We start from the raw sequence: 16,180 nt of genomic DNA on the forward strand, positions 1-16,180 counted from the left end.
TAGATACTATGTTCGCTTATACATAAATATTTATTGAGTGTTTCTAAGAACACAGACTTTTTCTTACATAACCAGGATACATTTATTAAAATCAAGAACTATAAACATTGACACAATACCACTGTCTAATCCATGATTCATATTAAAATTTTACCAGTTGTCCCAATAATGTCTTTATAGCTTTTTTCCCTGGTTTTTAGATCTGAGATCTAATCCCAGACCACACATTGCAACTCATGGTCAAGTATTTTAGTCTCCTTTAATCTAGAGTAATTCTTCAGCCTTTCTTTGTCTTTCGCAATCTTAACATTTTTGAAGAGTGCAGGCCACTGTTGGAGCATATTTCCGCAGCTCAGGTTTGTCTTATATTTCCCCACGGTTGGATTCAGATGCTGCATTTTGGGCAGGAAGATTGCAGAAGTGGTGTTCAGTCCTTCTCAGGATATCATATCAGGAGACATACAATGTCAGTCTGTCCTATTATTGGTGATGTTACTTTTGATTACCTGTTTAAGGTTGTGTTCCCTAGGTCAGTGGTCCCCAATCCAAGGACTGGTTTCGTGGAAGACAGTTATTCTACGGGCGGTTAGGGGGAGTGCGTCGCCACCTCAGATCAGGTGTTGGATTCCCATGTGGAGCATGTAGCCTGGATCCCTCGCACACGCAGTTTGCAGTGGGGTTCACGCTCCTGTGAGGGTCTGATGCAGCTGCTGATCTGATGGGGACGGTGCGGTGCTTGGCGCTGATGCGAGCGATGGGGAGTGGCTGTGGGAGGGAGCAGGTGCGGCTCACTCGCCTGCCTGCTGCTCACCTGCTGCTGTACGGCCAGGTTCCTAGTGTGCAGTCCCGGCCTCGGGGTTGGGGACCTCAGCCCTAGCTTAATCCAATATAAAGTTACCATTTTCCCCTTTGTAATTAATAAGGGAGTTATAAGGAGGTAATTTGAGACTATGTGACTATCCTGTTTCTCATCAAACTTTCACCCACTAGTTTTGGCACCCATTGATGATTCTTGGCGGAATCAGTTACTATGATGATTGTAAAACATAGATTTTCTAATTCCATCATTCCTTCTAATTGTTATTCTCCTGGAAGGGAGTGTGTTCCCCTTCCCCTTGTTTAATTGTATCAGGATGGACTCATAGACTATCTTATTCCCTAAACATTCTGATAACAAAAATAACAAATATCATTATTTATTTTGTCCCAGATTTGGCCAGTGGGAACACCTTCAAACCGCCTCCTGCTTTCTTCTGACATGTCCCAATCATTTTTTGAGTACTTCCTTAGTTTTTTGTCACAATATATCCCAGGCTCATCTTACATTTTCCCTGCCCCAGCCCTGGAATTGGCCATTTCTCCAGGGAGTCTGGGTTCCTTGCAGTGGAGAAGGAACCTTTGCTTCCCTGTCGTGGGTGTTCTAACTGAGAAGGGCTCATCTCAAAAGACACCAGCCAGCCCTCCTCCCACCAGTTCTCCAGGCAGATCCCCCCTAGGACGAATGGGCCTTCATGTCATCCCACAGCATGGGACCCAGGGCACTTGGCCAATTTACCCGTTTTAGAAGACAGGCTCCTGAGACATCAGGGGCTTCACATGGCAGATCAGCGATTGCCCTCCACGTGAGAGCCCACAAAAAAGACAGTCTTTGGCACCCTTCATCACAATTTTAAAATAGCAATGGGCTTAAAAAAAAAAAAAAAAGAGGGCATCCAAAGAAACTCATTAAAAAAAAAAAAACACTAGGTACTACAGTTACATCCCTGTTCTGTTAACATGTGTTTATGTATAATACTTACGGCTCACTCAACAGCCCAAGGCTGTTTATGGCACATGATTCATAGTGGTATAAAAAACAAGGCCTGTTCCCAGACAGGCATGCTTGAAATAGACCTTCCTCTTCTGAATCCCATCACCTGTGCTCATGTATTTATTTGTCAGCTTTGGTGACAAAGCACTTCAGGTTGTCCCCAACACCAGGGGCTGTCACCTATTATTGCTCCTTCAGCTAGACTTACTCCTCCTTGCTAGGCAGACAGCTAAATTTTCAGTATTGATTGCAGATCCCATTCTGAGAGTAATTAGGAAGAACAGCACAACATAGCAGCACCTCTACTGGGACACTATTGATTGGGGGGTGGGGGCCGGGGGGAGGTCCCTCCTTGTTATAAGGAATCCCAGAGTCTCCTATCTGTTGAGTGAGGGTATCTTGTGCTTATAAGTGCACTGATACAAATGAGGTTTGTCGATTGCTTTCTGTTTTTTCCTTTTCCTTTTGTTTTATCCCAAGAACTAGAATGTCTTTGTCTCTGTGGTCAGGTGTTGGTTCTGGCAGTAGCAGTCAAGGCAGGAAACTAGGGGCTAATCCACTGAGCTGATACAAGACACACGGATCTGGCTCTAATTAGATTAGCTTCTACTAATTTGAGGTTAAGAGTATCCAAACCTGAGATTAGCAGCTATAAAGTACTGCAGCTTGCAGCTTTAGGAGCTATTCAGGTTCTTACCAAGTTTGGCAGGTAATTGGGGAAACAAGAACTGCTGGCTTGTGCTCGGAGCTTAGGGACAGCTCTCCCACCACAGCCCGTGCTTGGAACAGTCCAGCTGCTCTCATGCTGGGCAGCAGGGATGGGCATGGTGTCAGCGTGCCAGCCCTGGCCTCTCCTGGGGAGGGAGGAGCCTGGCTGGCAGTCAGCAAGGTGGTACATACCTCTAGGCGGCAGTTTGCACCTGCTCAGAGAGAGGCCTGGGGACAAGGGATGTCACTGCCACTCTCACAGTTGTGACCTCCACAGGGAAGAGAGGACATATGGGCTCCCTGTGGCAAGGGAAGGACAGGCCTAGCATCTTGGAGAATCCTGTTACTCAGCAAGAGTAGCAAAGAGTGAGAGGATGATGGACGCCAGGCCACGGGGGTGGGCGGTGTTGAGGTTCCCGGGACTATGGCTGCTTCTGTGCAGAGGGACTCCTGGTCACCCACCACACATCGTGACGGGCAGATTTATCTAATTGCAGGCACCCCAGAGCTAAGCCTAGCTGAGCGGAAGGAACTGGAGAACAAGTTGAAGGAGCGGGAGGAATTCCTAATTCCCATTTACCATCAGGTAGCTGTGCAGTTTGCTGACTTGCACGACACACCGGGCCGGTTGCAGGAGAAGGGTGCTATTAATGTAAGTATGACGGCTGCCACTTCCGCCTTGTCAGAGACCTGCGGGCGAGTGAGGAGTGTGTGTGTCATGCACGTAGGCTCACAACCGGGGGGCTGTCGGGGCCAGATTAAAACAGCTTATGCAGATCAAACCATTTTCAAGTTGTTTTGAGACTTTTCCCTTATATCACTTATCCTAAAACAATGTGTATTTAGGTTTCCATGGACTCCTCAGGTCCATGGGAAAAGCTGCATTTTACTGGTGGGAAACTGAGGCACATGTGCCCAGTGGTCGTCAGACTATAGCTAACTACAGGGTCAAGGTTTCAGCAGCAGCTAATTCATGTTTGATCTGCCAGTTGTTTGAGCCATCTGCTCCAAACCGGTGCCTCCCTCTCTGGTTATCCGGGAACTCACAGCCTCTTCCCCAGAGGGTCTCAGCCACGTGTGGGCTCAGCATGGGCCAGGCCATGGCTGTGCACAGCACTGGAGGCGGCAGGGCACGTGTGTGGTTCTGCCCTGGGGAACACGTGGAGGTGCTGGGAGCTCACAGCCAGCTAGCGCTGGGGTCTGTGAAGGGCTTGCCTGGAGAGTAGGTTTGTACATCTGTGGGGTTCCCTCCAACTGAATGCTGAGCAGAGATTAGGACTGGGGTGACTAAGCTTATTCTTCTCTGCACGTAGGACATCCTGGATTGGAAAACATCCCGTACCTTCTTCTACTGGCGGCTAAGGCGGCTGTTGCTGGAGGACCTGGTCAAGAAGAAAATCCACAATGCCAACCCCGAGCTGACTGATGGCCAGATCCAGGCCATGTTAAGGCGCTGGTTTGTGGAAGTGGAAGGAACAGTGAAGGTAGGTGGGGCACCCACAGAGAGGCCTTCGTGGTGCGCTCCTTACCCACACCCAAGGGTTGTGAGGCTTGTTGTCTAAAAGTCCACAGACTGTGTTATATGACAGGGAGGCCGATGCCAAACACAGCGAAAAGACTAGTCAGTGAGCACAGAGAGGATGCTTGCCCCACCCTTAGGGAAGGTGGGGAGAGAGTCTGGGAAGCTTCTGGAGTAAGTGATGTCTCAGCAGAGACTCAAAAACCAAATAGGAATGAACCAGAGGAAGAGGTTGGATTGGGGGCTGGGGAGTAGGAAGAAGGTTCCAGGCAAAAGAAATAGCATGTTCCAAGCCATGATAGCAAGAGTAGTGTGCATCCGAGGAACACCTGCAGATGTTTCAGGGTGGCTCAGAGATTAGGAGCCAGGTAAGAAGATGGGGCAGGGGCCTGACCGTGCAAGGCCGTGTAAGCTGTGTCAAGGTCTATGGGAAGTCACTGAGGTATTTTAAGCAGCAGGGTGACATGTTCTGATTTCTATTTTAAAAAGACCACTCGGGGGCTGTGTGGAGGATGCAGCTGCAGGGGACAGGAGCAGAAGCCTGGGAGGACATGATAGTGATGTAGGCTGGAGGTGCTACAACTACAGCCACAGGTCTCATTTCAGATAGAGCTGGAAGGAAATGTCCGCCTTGCATGCAGGGAAAGGGGACTGTAAACCCAGCATCTTCTCAGGGAGGTGTTAGGGAGAGGGCACATGACTTGCAGCAGTGACCCTGCCAAGATGGTGTCCCCGGTGCTCTTGCCTCAGGGTTGGGGCAGGTGTGAGGCCAGGATGACGTAGCAGGGCACCAGCGTTTGTCCCTGGAATAGTGGACTGCACAAGGCAAGCCATGGGAGGGTGGCAAGAAAAAATTGGAACTTTTATTTCTATTTATTTTTATTAAGAAAAATGAACCTTTATTAGTAGAATATGGATTAAATCAGATACATCATATATACATTTTGTCAGAGCATTGGTAATATGTGTTCAAAATATATTTGTCTAACTTTCTGAGCTATGTGACCAAAAACGTCATTAGGCGACTTTGATGGAGGGCCGGGTGGCTGCTGATGGCGGGAAGGGTCCTGGCCCATAAAGGGGGGCTCCCCGGCCTCTTCCTAGAAAGTGTCGCCAGATCGTTCTCAGGGAGGAACGCCAAGATTTGCTGTCAGTTTTCAAGCCAGTGAATTGGGACGCTTCTGAGATTCACCTTTGTGTTAAGTCTGCCTGTTTCTTTTCGACTGAAAAGCTGCTTTGGATAAATATTTCAGATGTGCAGTGGGGGAGCACAGTCTCCTCCGACACTTGGTTCAGGTTAAGGTCAGTCTGTGGCATCATAATTGAGTGAGACAATTTTGTCAGTGGCTACTGGCAGCTTCTAGTGGAAGTTGGCATTGAAAGTCACGCAAGTGTAAAATAAGAGGTTGTTCTCCAGTTAAGAGTGGCCGGCTAGGTAAATGGAGTGTGTGTGTGTGGCCAGGAGAGGCCTGCGCCGCCTCCCTACCACATTAGTCACTAATGGACGTGCACAGCCTCAGTAGGCACAAGGATAAGGAGAAGCAATAGCTTCCCTCCAAGCATGAAGTGAGTAGATAGGCCCTTCAGTTGCTCCTTAGCGTCCTGCTCCCAGGGGGACAGTGTGTCTGAAGAAATAGGTCATTGGCATCTCTTATCAATGGAGGGAACAGTGGACTGTATGTGCACAAGCTCCCGGCTGGAACTCAAGCGCAGAAGACAACCCCAGCCCCACAGTGCAGGAGGAGGCTGCCTGCGCCACTGGGAAACCCCCTACCCAAGAATTGAGGCCGTTTCCCTTGCCCCTGTCTATGAAAAGCAGCATTGCCATGAGCTCTGCATCTAAGGGGACAGCTGGGAAAAGAAAGTAAGGATGGTGGTCCTATGATGTCAGGGCAAGTGGCTCTGAAACCTCCTTCCATATTCTGCAGGCTCAGCAGGACCCAGTTTAATGTGGGGTGGGTGGTAAAATTTGTAGTGCCCTTGAGGGAAGAAAGTGTTGCATTGTTCAAAAGCTGTGTGCCTCTGAAGGGCTATGGTAGAATCTGCTTGGTGTTTGGAAATGGCTTAAAACCACCCTTTTCAGGGGGGTTCTTCAAACCGTCATAGTGTGTGTTGTGTCTCAAGTGCAAAGACTGGCTGAGTCAACGCCCTGACGTTGCACCAAGAAGGGACCCTCTAATCCTTACTGTGGTTACTAGGGGGAGGAGACATTTCATGATAAGCATCTATTAGCCATGCTGTGTGTTCTTTTTTCCCAGAGAATTTGTTTTCTTAATCATGAAAAAAGAGATTCTGGGACAGAAAATTGAAGACACCGTAATGTTATATAACTGAGCAATGTAATTCTTTTGTTTCCCTTAGAGGTATCTGTTACTATGAGTTATGGGATTCTGTTGGAATCCACTGGGACAGTCATACTGTAGGAAATAGTAGAGTTTATGGTTCATAGTTTCACTGCAGGCAGAAGCAAAGCATCACTACAGCTCTCTGAAAAAAAATAACAAGAACTGTGGTTTAAATTGGGTCATACGAACATGGGACACGTTGTGTCATGGACATGTTTTCTGTCTTGATTCTTAGATCCACAGTTTGAAGTGTGTGATTTTTCAAACAGGCTGATTATTCCCCCATAATCCCTAATAGTAGAAATTGAGATTAGGATTCTGCATGGAGCAATGAGAATGTAGGTTTTAAAATCTCAGAAACTTTTGGGGTCCCAGCTTGGCCATTTATTAGCTCGGCCATATTATTTAAGCCTCCATTTCTTCAAGTGTCAAGAGGGAGATGGTGCCATTCACAGGGGTCAGTGAGTTGTAAATGACATGGTAAGTGTGGAACACAATGTCTGGCACCCAGTAGACACCCAAAATATGCTAGTTTCCCCCTCCTCCCTCAGCACAGCATGTTAAAAGGTAAAATATATCAAAGACTAAGAGTTAAAGATGTGTAACTTAATGGTCTTGTCAGCAAGGGGGGTTGGCACTGGAGCGCAGTAGATGCTCAGTAAATGTTCTTTGATCTGGCTCACTCTGATGCCCCCCAGCCTGGTGCCATATGCATCCTCATTGTCCAGATACCCACCCACAGCTCTCCTTCTGGATTTCCCAACGCAATGAGTGCTTAGTGGAGGCCCTTGTGGGGATGACGGAGGAAAAAGCTGTGTCAGTGGGGTCACTTGATTGCCACTGTCTTCAAAGTCTGGCCTCAAGCTACCTATGGGTAGGTCTCGTGCCGACTTCTCACCTAGGACTAAGAAGGAGCTAAGGCAGAACCTGGAAGGCAATTGCTTGGCCCTTTCGTGGGCCTGGAGCTGAGATGGGGTGGCTCTGAAGAGATTGGGGTCCAGTGGACCATCCCTAGAATCCAATGGCCTTTTGCTGTTGTACCCTGAAGCCTCTGAGAGAAATCACATTGCTTCTATCAGATAGGTCTTAGCCTTGTGAGTAGAGGTATATTGAAAATGTGTTCCAAACTCTGCATATATTCCGGATGCGCGTGCTGTCCCGCCCCACTAGGCTGCAGGGCTCCTAGAAGTCTTAGAAGGTCAGAACTGGCAGGAACCTCCCCAGCTGGAGGTGTCTCCAAGGGGTGTTATTTTAGGGCATGTTAATCAGGGCTCGGCCTTCATCGGCTTGTGCCCTCCAGTCACTCCCTGGCCCTGCTGAACCATTGTCTAAGGAGGGCTTAAGAGCTATCTGATATGTTAGAAATGAAACTTTCAAACAGGTCATTTAGATTTTGTAAGATAGACTAATTACTACATACAATTAGTAAGGCTGAGTAGTGCCGAGATACTTATCTGCTGATGCAGAGAGAAAGTGTCTGTCTAACATTTATTGTAGGGCAGGCCATTGCTGTGATGTTTAGTTATTGATATTTTATTAGTATTAAAATGTTCTGATATGGATGAGTGTCAAGCAGATGGCATATGGTCCCAGGCCTGTCATGAGGTTAGCAGCCCAGCGTGTCACATTTGTTTAAAATCCAAACTGGAAAAAAAAAATCCAAACTGGAATACTGTGAATGGGAATAATTGGCCACATTTTCATTCCCCCCCGCCAATGCCCTTTGTTTTCTCTTTTAAAGAGACAGGGTCTCACTGTGTTGCCCAGGCTGGTCTTAAACTCCTGGCCTCAAGTGATCCTTCTGCCTCAGCCTCCCACGTAGCTGGGATTGCAGGTGCCAGCTACCTCACCCAACATTTTCATAATTTTAAGGAAGGAAATAATAATGGCTTTTTCCCTGGGAAGAGGGTTGGCCTGTCTTTCTGGATGGCTGGAATGCTGAATCTTACATCTTTGTTTTAGGAGAGCAAATAGGAAACTATGGACTCTACAACCCAGGGGGGTAAATTATATTAACCCTTCCAGGTCTGCTGAGAAAAACCAGTGGCACTATGGGTACGTGAGTTTGTTTAGTCTTGCTAAAAAGGCAGTTGATTAGGACTTGTGATCCTTTGCGTACTCTGGACTGCAGTCTGCGCCTTACTGGGGCTGCGGCAGGGTGGTCGTCATCCAGCTGTTGTACTTTGAGTAAACAGACCGTTTACAGGTAGGGCCCAAGCAACTGTAGAACTTGGAATGTACTGCTCTAATCCTGTCTGGGAACTTTTCAAAATGTTTAAACACCTAGGATACTCTGTGGCTGCAGGAGGCGAAAGCAGAAGAGTTTTCTCTGGAGGGTAGCTGGCTTTCCAGCGTAGCGTCTGAGCAGCGTTAGAGGCAGGCGTCTCGTTAGCTAATACATTACACCAATCAAGGAGAGTTATCTTAAGCCACAATTAATCTGCTCCCTGGCATATGTTGATAGGAAAGCATCATGCTGTTTCTTAATTAAAAGCAAACGGATTAAAAATGATTAATAAGAGTATTAAATATTCTCCTAAACTAAAGGCTTTGGGATTCTTGAGTAAATCAAAAAATCTTAGGGTGTTTTTTTTTTTTTTCATTCTGAAACCCAAGAAGCATTCATTGTTTTATTTTTTTCCTTCCTCCTCCCCCAGTCTTCATAAGTAGGGGAATGTGTAGAAGTCCTCAAACCATGGAGTAGAAATACAAACTCCCAGTGATGGAAGTGGCAGTGTGGCAATGGAGGCGTCAGTGGTCGGGAGTGCAGGGGCGCCCACACGTGGGTGTGCGAGCTGGGACGAACACGTGGGGAAACAGTGCCGCACTTTTCCATAGGGATGGACGTGGCAGCACCGGTCTTTAGGAGCAAAACACTCGCCCGCCCTTTAGCCTTCAGGGGTGCGGGTAGTCCTGACCCTGGTGCAGAGAGGTGGGAAAGGCTCGCTCAGGTTTGCGCTGTCTTGGCCACACCACCTAACTGAAGAAGAGCTGATCTTTGCATCAGTGATTACAAACAGAGCTGGGCAGAGGGGATCTAAATGGGATATGAATTTAAAAGAAATGGACAGAGAGCTAGAAAAGCCACATTGCTGATCCTTAATCCTGGGAATCCTTAATCCTTCGAAAGTAAAGGACTCTTTAAGAATGTTTAGAAATGTGGAAGTGAGTGACATGACATATGATAACTAACCAGTCACACCTAACTGGCCAGCTAAGGGAGGGATGGGTAGTGAGAGTCTGAAAAGAAAACATTATTTTTAAAGGCATGAAATAGAAAGTTAGAAAACAGCCCCGCACCCAGTTTCTCACTGCTTGGTGTCTCTCGGCGTGATGGAAACATTTCCTCTGTGCCTTTGCAGGCCCTGTCGTTAACAGTGCTTGTATACCGGTTTCCTGTAGCCACATCTCAAGCCTCAAAGCCTCAGAGTCCCTAAGCACCCACCTATTAAATTACAGCACCAAACTCATTGTCATTCTGACTTTGACTTCGTTAGTGATAACAGAGAAGGATAGCGCACCTTTAAATGAGGAGCTTTGTGTTTAATTACCCAAACAAAATGACATAAATATGAATGAGCCCTAATGGTGGTACTTGGTTTTCCGGAAACCATTAACAAAACGATTCCTAAATGATTTGTAAAGAAGATGAGAGGAGAAGAGAGCACAGAGGAGGCTATTAGGCTCCTAACACACTCTTGAATTATTATGTAGTCAACTACCGAGGAAATACTCAGCTAAATGATCTTGAAAAAAAAGGGGAGAGGTGATTTGTTGAGACTTTCAGGGTTACAGACGTCATGACCCTTTTGAATACTCTCATAGATAACAAAATAGGGGTTAGGTTTCTGACCTGGTGGCTCTACCCTAGTGACAACACTTCGTCACATCAGTCCCCCTCCACGCCTCGTTGAAAGACGGTGGGAGACTTCCACAACCCGAGGGCTGAGGCACAGCCCCAGACCTTGCTGGAACTAGAAACTGCCACGTTAGGATTGTCTCAGTTCCTCCAAAAGCAAAACACCAAGTAAACAACCTTTTGCTCTCCATCATGCTTTACTGAGTAACGTGGGCTTTTAACTGGTTCTCTCAAATCCGTCAGGTTCTTGCATTCTCTTAGCCTTTGTGGAACAGGTAGGTACACCTGGAGTCCGAGTGTGAGCACTGGCGCCCTCAGGAGAGCCCAGGTGGAGGCTTTGGGTATGTGTGTGTGTCCGGGGAAGGAAAGGAAAAGGAGAGAAGCCCCTGCCTTGAGGCCCGTTTCCTGCGACGACTGCTACAATGCCAGCAGTAAAGGGGAATCGTGACCGTTGTTACGTTGAGCAAACTTTTGGAGAAAGGTTTTCAGATATTGAACAGTCAGGGTATCCAGGCCTGGCCTGACCCCTGGTGTTTGACCAGGAATCCTCTGTTTGCAGGCCTATGTGTGGGACAATAATAAGGATCTTGTGGAATGGCTGGAGAAACAGCTGACAGAGGAAGATGGTGTCCACTCAGTAATAGAGGAAAACATCAAGTGCATCAGCAGAGACTACGTCCTCAAGCAGATCCGCAGGTAAGACTGCCAGTGCGGGGCTCCTCTAGAACAGTGGGGCTAATTTCTTTGGAATAAAAAGTTTCAGAACAAATCATGAGCTGATGATGCCTTACGGTCGCTGCGGTCTCTCACTGTTTGAGACTGCTGTAGTTGACCCACAGATACAAATATAGCCCTGAAGCACAATTCTTTCTCAGCTACTGCTCCCCAGGGGCACTTAGTAATCTCAGCTACATGAAGGCTTAGTTCATTGTGCCTACCTATTAGCTCCGAGTGCTGATACTCCAACCGGATGAGCGGTTCTGGGAGGAGAGCTTGCTGTGGGGCTGTCCCCTCCCCGCCCCAGCCGAGGGCAGCTGTATATTCTTCTAGAGGCCCCAGTCTTCTCCCTAGGATGGGTGCTGGAGACTGTGGGGGCATTTTTATAAAGCTTTATCTAGACACATTTCACTTACAGAAAAGTTCTAAAACTAAAAGCAGTACAAAGAACACCTCTATATATCTGTCCCAGGTTCCCCTAGCATTTATGTTTTACTCCACTTGCTCTGTCACTTGTGAGTGTGCTTGCTCTCCCCCCACGTACACACCGTTTTTCCTCTTTCTAAATTACATATATCATGGCGCTTTACCCCCAAATTCTTCCATGTGCGCTTGCTAAGAACAGGGGTATTCTCTTACAGAACCATAGTAAAATGATCCACTTCAGTAAATTTAACATTGCTTAAAAACTTTTATCTGAAATCTGCCATTCGTACAACATGCTCTTTTTGAGTTTGCCTGATGTTCCCTTATGATGAGATTCAGGCTCTGCGTTCGGGCCAGCATGTTGCATTCCTGATGGTGTGGACAGCACAGGGCACCATGTTTGGTGGCACATGATGCTCACCTGCCCTCCCAGTGTTAATTTCCATCACCTAGTCAAGATGTCACCCAACTTCTCTACTGTGTAATTACTGACCCTCCCCCTCCCCCCGCACCTAGTAAGTAGCCTGTGGGGAGACATTTTAAGTCCATGCAATATCTTGCTCCTCATCAACATCTCCCCCAAGATTTAGCACCCATGGGTGATTGGTTCCTGCCTGATGCAGTCTTTACAATGAGGTTGCAAAATGACAACCTTCCAGCTCTAGCACACCCTCTACCATTACCCATTACCACTCACCAAGTCCTCACTCCTCCCAATTCGTTTATATATCCATTATTGCTACAGACTGATGAGTTTCTATTTTTTACTAGTTCATAATTCATTACTGTGCTTATTTGATGCCCAGATTATCCCAGATGTAGCCAGCAGGAGCCCCTTTCATCCAGGCTCTGCTGTCTTTGTGACATGCCTCCATTGTTTTTGTTTTCAGGGCTTTTAAAAATTCCTTCCTTTCCAGCTGAGCAAAATATTTCAGGTTCATCTTGCACTACACCTTGGCTGCTGGGGCCACTTGTAATGTGGGAAAACAAATCAGGCAAGGCAGTGGCTAAAGTGTCTGCAGTGGACTATTTAGCATGTTTTTTGGGCAATTCTTCAGCCCTGATCTAGATACTTCTGCTTCTCTCTTTTCTTCACCATCCCCAATCTTCCTCCCCAGCTTGGTCCAGGCCAACCCAGAGGTTGCCATGGATTCCATCGTCCACATGACCCAGCACATCTCTCCCACTCAGCGAGCAGAAGTCATACGGATCCTCTCCACAATGGATTCCCCGTCCACGTAGAAAGAGCTTCCTGCCCATCCCTGCCCTGGCTCTGGACAAAAGGGCTAGACCTGCCTTTTACGACTGAAACCACTGTAATAAGAAGGCACAGGAGACCCAGCACTGGAGTCAAAGTGGCAAATTGCTTCCCCTCAAGTGTTTCAGGTCATGCATGACGTCCTGGGATCCAGGATCACAAAGGCCCCTCCAGCCCGCCAGTCACACCTGTCCGCTCCAGTATTTATTACCCTGGCTGTGGCTACAGTCCTCTCTCCCTGCGCAAGACTGAGAAGGCAATGAAAGGTACAAGCACGTACCATGAGGTCTTACTACCCAAAAGCAGGGCTGCCCCTCCTGTCCCGACAGCCCCTAGGCCCTAGTGCGGGGCAGTGTGAGGAGCCACGGCCACAGGCAGCAGAGGAGGGCAGGGGCTGGGGAGAAGAGGAAACCTTAAGCCCATTGTTTATTACCCTGACACACACTAGGCACTGGAAAGAAATGAGTCTCAGTTTACCCACACCGAGGTACCTATTTATGAAGAAAAATTAGAGCATGAAATCTACGGCAAGCTCCATGGGAACTCAAAGATGAGGGCAAAACCAAGATCCAAGAAGCAGAGAAAGAAAATAGACCAAGTTATTATTCTTGATTTAGAGGGTCTCAACCTTGGGTTAAATTCTCTTAGAACAAATGGAAAGATGGCTGGCCCACCTGTAGCCTCCTCGTCACTGCCTGACTGGCTGTCACATCTGGCTGGGAGCTGCAAGGCCGGTGGGTGAGGGGCTCCCCAGGCTAAGCTGTAGCCTGACATGGCAGAGGAGGAGCCAGAGGGGGCTGCCCTTTCTTTCACTGATGGAAACTGGTCGCTCTTGCCACATGGAGGGGGGGCCAGATAGTCTCTCTTTTTAGGACTTGGAATGTTGTTACTATGAAGCCTGGAGCTTTGATAGTTTCAAGAAGTAAACAGTGCCTACAGAGTCGCTCAGCCCTGTCTCCAGGGCGACCCTCCTTGCAGCTGACATTCCTACTCTCCTTGGGTCTGGTCTCTTCCCCAGAATGTACACGGGCAACAGCTGCAGTGGGTCTCCCCACAGCTGCTGCAAGGACCCTGGTGACAGCTATGCCCTCAGCACCAGGAACCGGTCTTCCCAGTGTGGGGAGGCTTCCAGGAAACACAGGATCCACGTGACCTTAAGGTTCTTTCCAACTCAGTCATGGTGCTGCTGTCTTCCAGGCTCCCTGGTCCCTGCCGGCCAGCAGCAGGGCCGCCTTGGGGGAGGGGGGCGGTGGGGAGAGCTTATTTTCAACAACCAGTTTATTCAAGAAAAGCGCATACTGAGTCCCCCACTGGTGTTCCTAAAGCAAAAGTGGCAGGTGATCAGGGCTGGTGGAGCATCCGGTTCCTACAGTGCAGCTAATTGCATTTGTGGCTGATGACCAAGGAGGAAATCACTAGGGCGTTGTAGCAGCAGTGGCATGAACGCTCGTACACGCTACGGTTTGAGCCTTAACCCTATAGTTCACACACAGGAAAGAGCCCCCCCCCCCTTTCTGCAGGCACTGTCTGTGCAGATGGGGTGGCTGGACACGTAGCTGACTGCCCCAGGAGGGGGGCAAGTGTTTGGCACCTTCAAAGAAGGGCATAAAAGGTGGGGGACAGTTCTCAGTCCAAGAAGACATATACCCTGTTGCTGGTTATTTGCTTTCCTAGTAAGAAAAAGAATTGGGTTCGTTTTTGACCAGCTTATTCCTCTGTACTTCTCTGCAATAAGCCAAATCCCACACACCTACAGGTGGTACAAAGCCCTGCACTCCCCGAGAGGCCTGGCATTTCTTCAGACGCAGGGTGGGTTACGCTTGTGTACCTCCCCTCTCCCCGCCAAATTATGACACAAGCGAGTACGTTTCCTCTCTACAACTCTGTCATGCCCAGTCCCCAGCCCCAGAGCTCTCACTGTAGGTCTCACCCTGGACAGGGATTTTTCCTATGGAGAAATCAGGAAGAGCCACAGAACGTGAGCAATCCGATACCCCCACAGCCCACTCCACACTCGAGGTCACTGAGGCAGGAGGAGTATAAATGGTGTATTGACCGAGACCTGCTTGAGCCGGGATGGCCGTATTATCTGTTCACTTTGCTCACAGAGCAGCCTTCGCTTGTCTCTGAGATTCGATGGACACACCCTGATGAGGACGGAGCTTCAAATGCACTCTTTTCACATTTTGTTGAAATAAACCTCCATATTTGTAGAAGAGTCACAGTTTGTCATTTCAATCTCTGCCTGGACACCTCGTCTCTTGTTCCACTTTCAGCAAGGGAGCAGGGGGGTGAGCCCCTCCCTGGCCCTGCAGGACCCCTTGTCCCCCGACCTAGCGACCTAGCGTCAGGATGGACCCGGCCGGCAGGAAGAAGCTGGCCGTGGCCAGCGCTGTCTTACTGGCTGGATCGAGGTAAATTCTGCAAGGCCATCAACACTCTGGGGCCCCACGGCTGAGAGTTAGTTCTTTAGTTTCTGGTTGTGTTTTTCAGAATGGGGGAAAATTCTACCTGCTGAGAACGAATGGGGGTGCTGGTGGGGGTGTCCCCCCAGCAAGAGAATGGGTTTAGGGTAGGGACAAGAAAGGCCACAGGGAAGAAGGAATTGATTCATGAGGATTAACAGCTCCAGAGCCTTTGAAGCCCTGAGCTCACTGTCCTCAGAGTCCCCTTCCCAGCACACAGGAAGTTGAGAGTGTTCTGACACAATCAGGGTAAACACTGGGCCACATGGCCGTTAAAAATTTTAGGGAGAGGTTTTAGGTTTTCTTAATAATTTAGTAACTGAATTAATCTTTAATCTAGACACTAAAAGGCACCAGGGGCAGGAAATGCGTGATTGTGTGCCTGCAACCCTCTGCCTCAGTTTTCCTGTCTGCAAAAGCTTTCTGGGAACCCCTGCGATTGGGACAGGAACAGCACCACAGCCTGAGCACCTACCTGTAAAGGCAGGTACAGGCCACAGGAGAGCAGGGAGGGGACCCACTGGCCTTTGCCGATACTGGACTCAGTTCTGTGTCTGCCTCTCTGGGATATGGTGCAGAGCAAAGGGCAGCTTTCTCTACTTGAAATAAAATGTTAAGAAAATTATCAATTCAAATCACTCTAAGCCAGATGTTCTAGAAAGAGAACGAAGGAGGGAGATACAGGATCCAGTGGGAAAGCTACCCTGCCTCCAGCTGCAGCCCTCTGGGCAGAGAGGCCTTGGCGCTCTTCCTTCCTCCCGCAAGCAGCCAGGTGAGAAGACTCCCCTGCTCTGGGCCAGCACCTGTTGGCAGTTCCGGGAAAAGTCAGCAAGATTAATAGGAAAAGATTCTGCTTCTGCCTTGGAACTCGGCTGATACCGTGTTTTCTTCTGCTGGGGGGTGAGACTTCCTTCACCAGTCTTTTTGATAAAAGGAAATTTTAAACCCCCATTGATATTACTTTAGGGTAACGAGGAACAGACTGAACAGTGAGGGCTTTGTGATCTAGTCCTAGGCCCACTCTCCCCAACTGAAAAATAGGAACACAGTGCTGAATGCAGATGCCCAACGGC

The 16,180-nt window shown here is 48.4% G+C and overlaps 1 protein-coding gene across 2 annotated transcripts in view; it reads left to right on the top strand.

Annotated features, from left to right (window-relative positions):
• Nucleotides 1–14,864, top strand: part of ACACA (acetyl-CoA carboxylase alpha) — a 231,332-nt gene extending 216,468 nt beyond the window's left edge. For both annotated transcript variants that reach the window (XM_045525552.1, XM_045525551.1), the window contains 4 exons: nt 3,016–3,170; nt 3,832–4,002; nt 10,801–10,937; nt 12,503–14,864. In XM_045525552.1, the coding sequence (XP_045381508.1) occupies nt 3,016–3,170; nt 3,832–4,002; nt 10,801–10,937; nt 12,503–12,626 (587 nt within the window). In that variant the 3' untranslated portion in view covers nt 12,627–14,864. The remainder of the gene's footprint in view (nt 1–3,015; nt 3,171–3,831; nt 4,003–10,800; nt 10,938–12,502) is intronic.
• Nucleotides 14,865–16,180: the final 1,316 nt, after the last annotated feature.

This window comes from Lemur catta, chromosome 15 (assembly GCF_020740605.2).
Source record: "Lemur catta isolate mLemCat1 chromosome 15, mLemCat1.pri, whole genome shotgun sequence".
NCBI classification, from domain to species: domain Eukaryota; kingdom Metazoa; phylum Chordata; class Mammalia; order Primates; family Lemuridae; genus Lemur; species Lemur catta.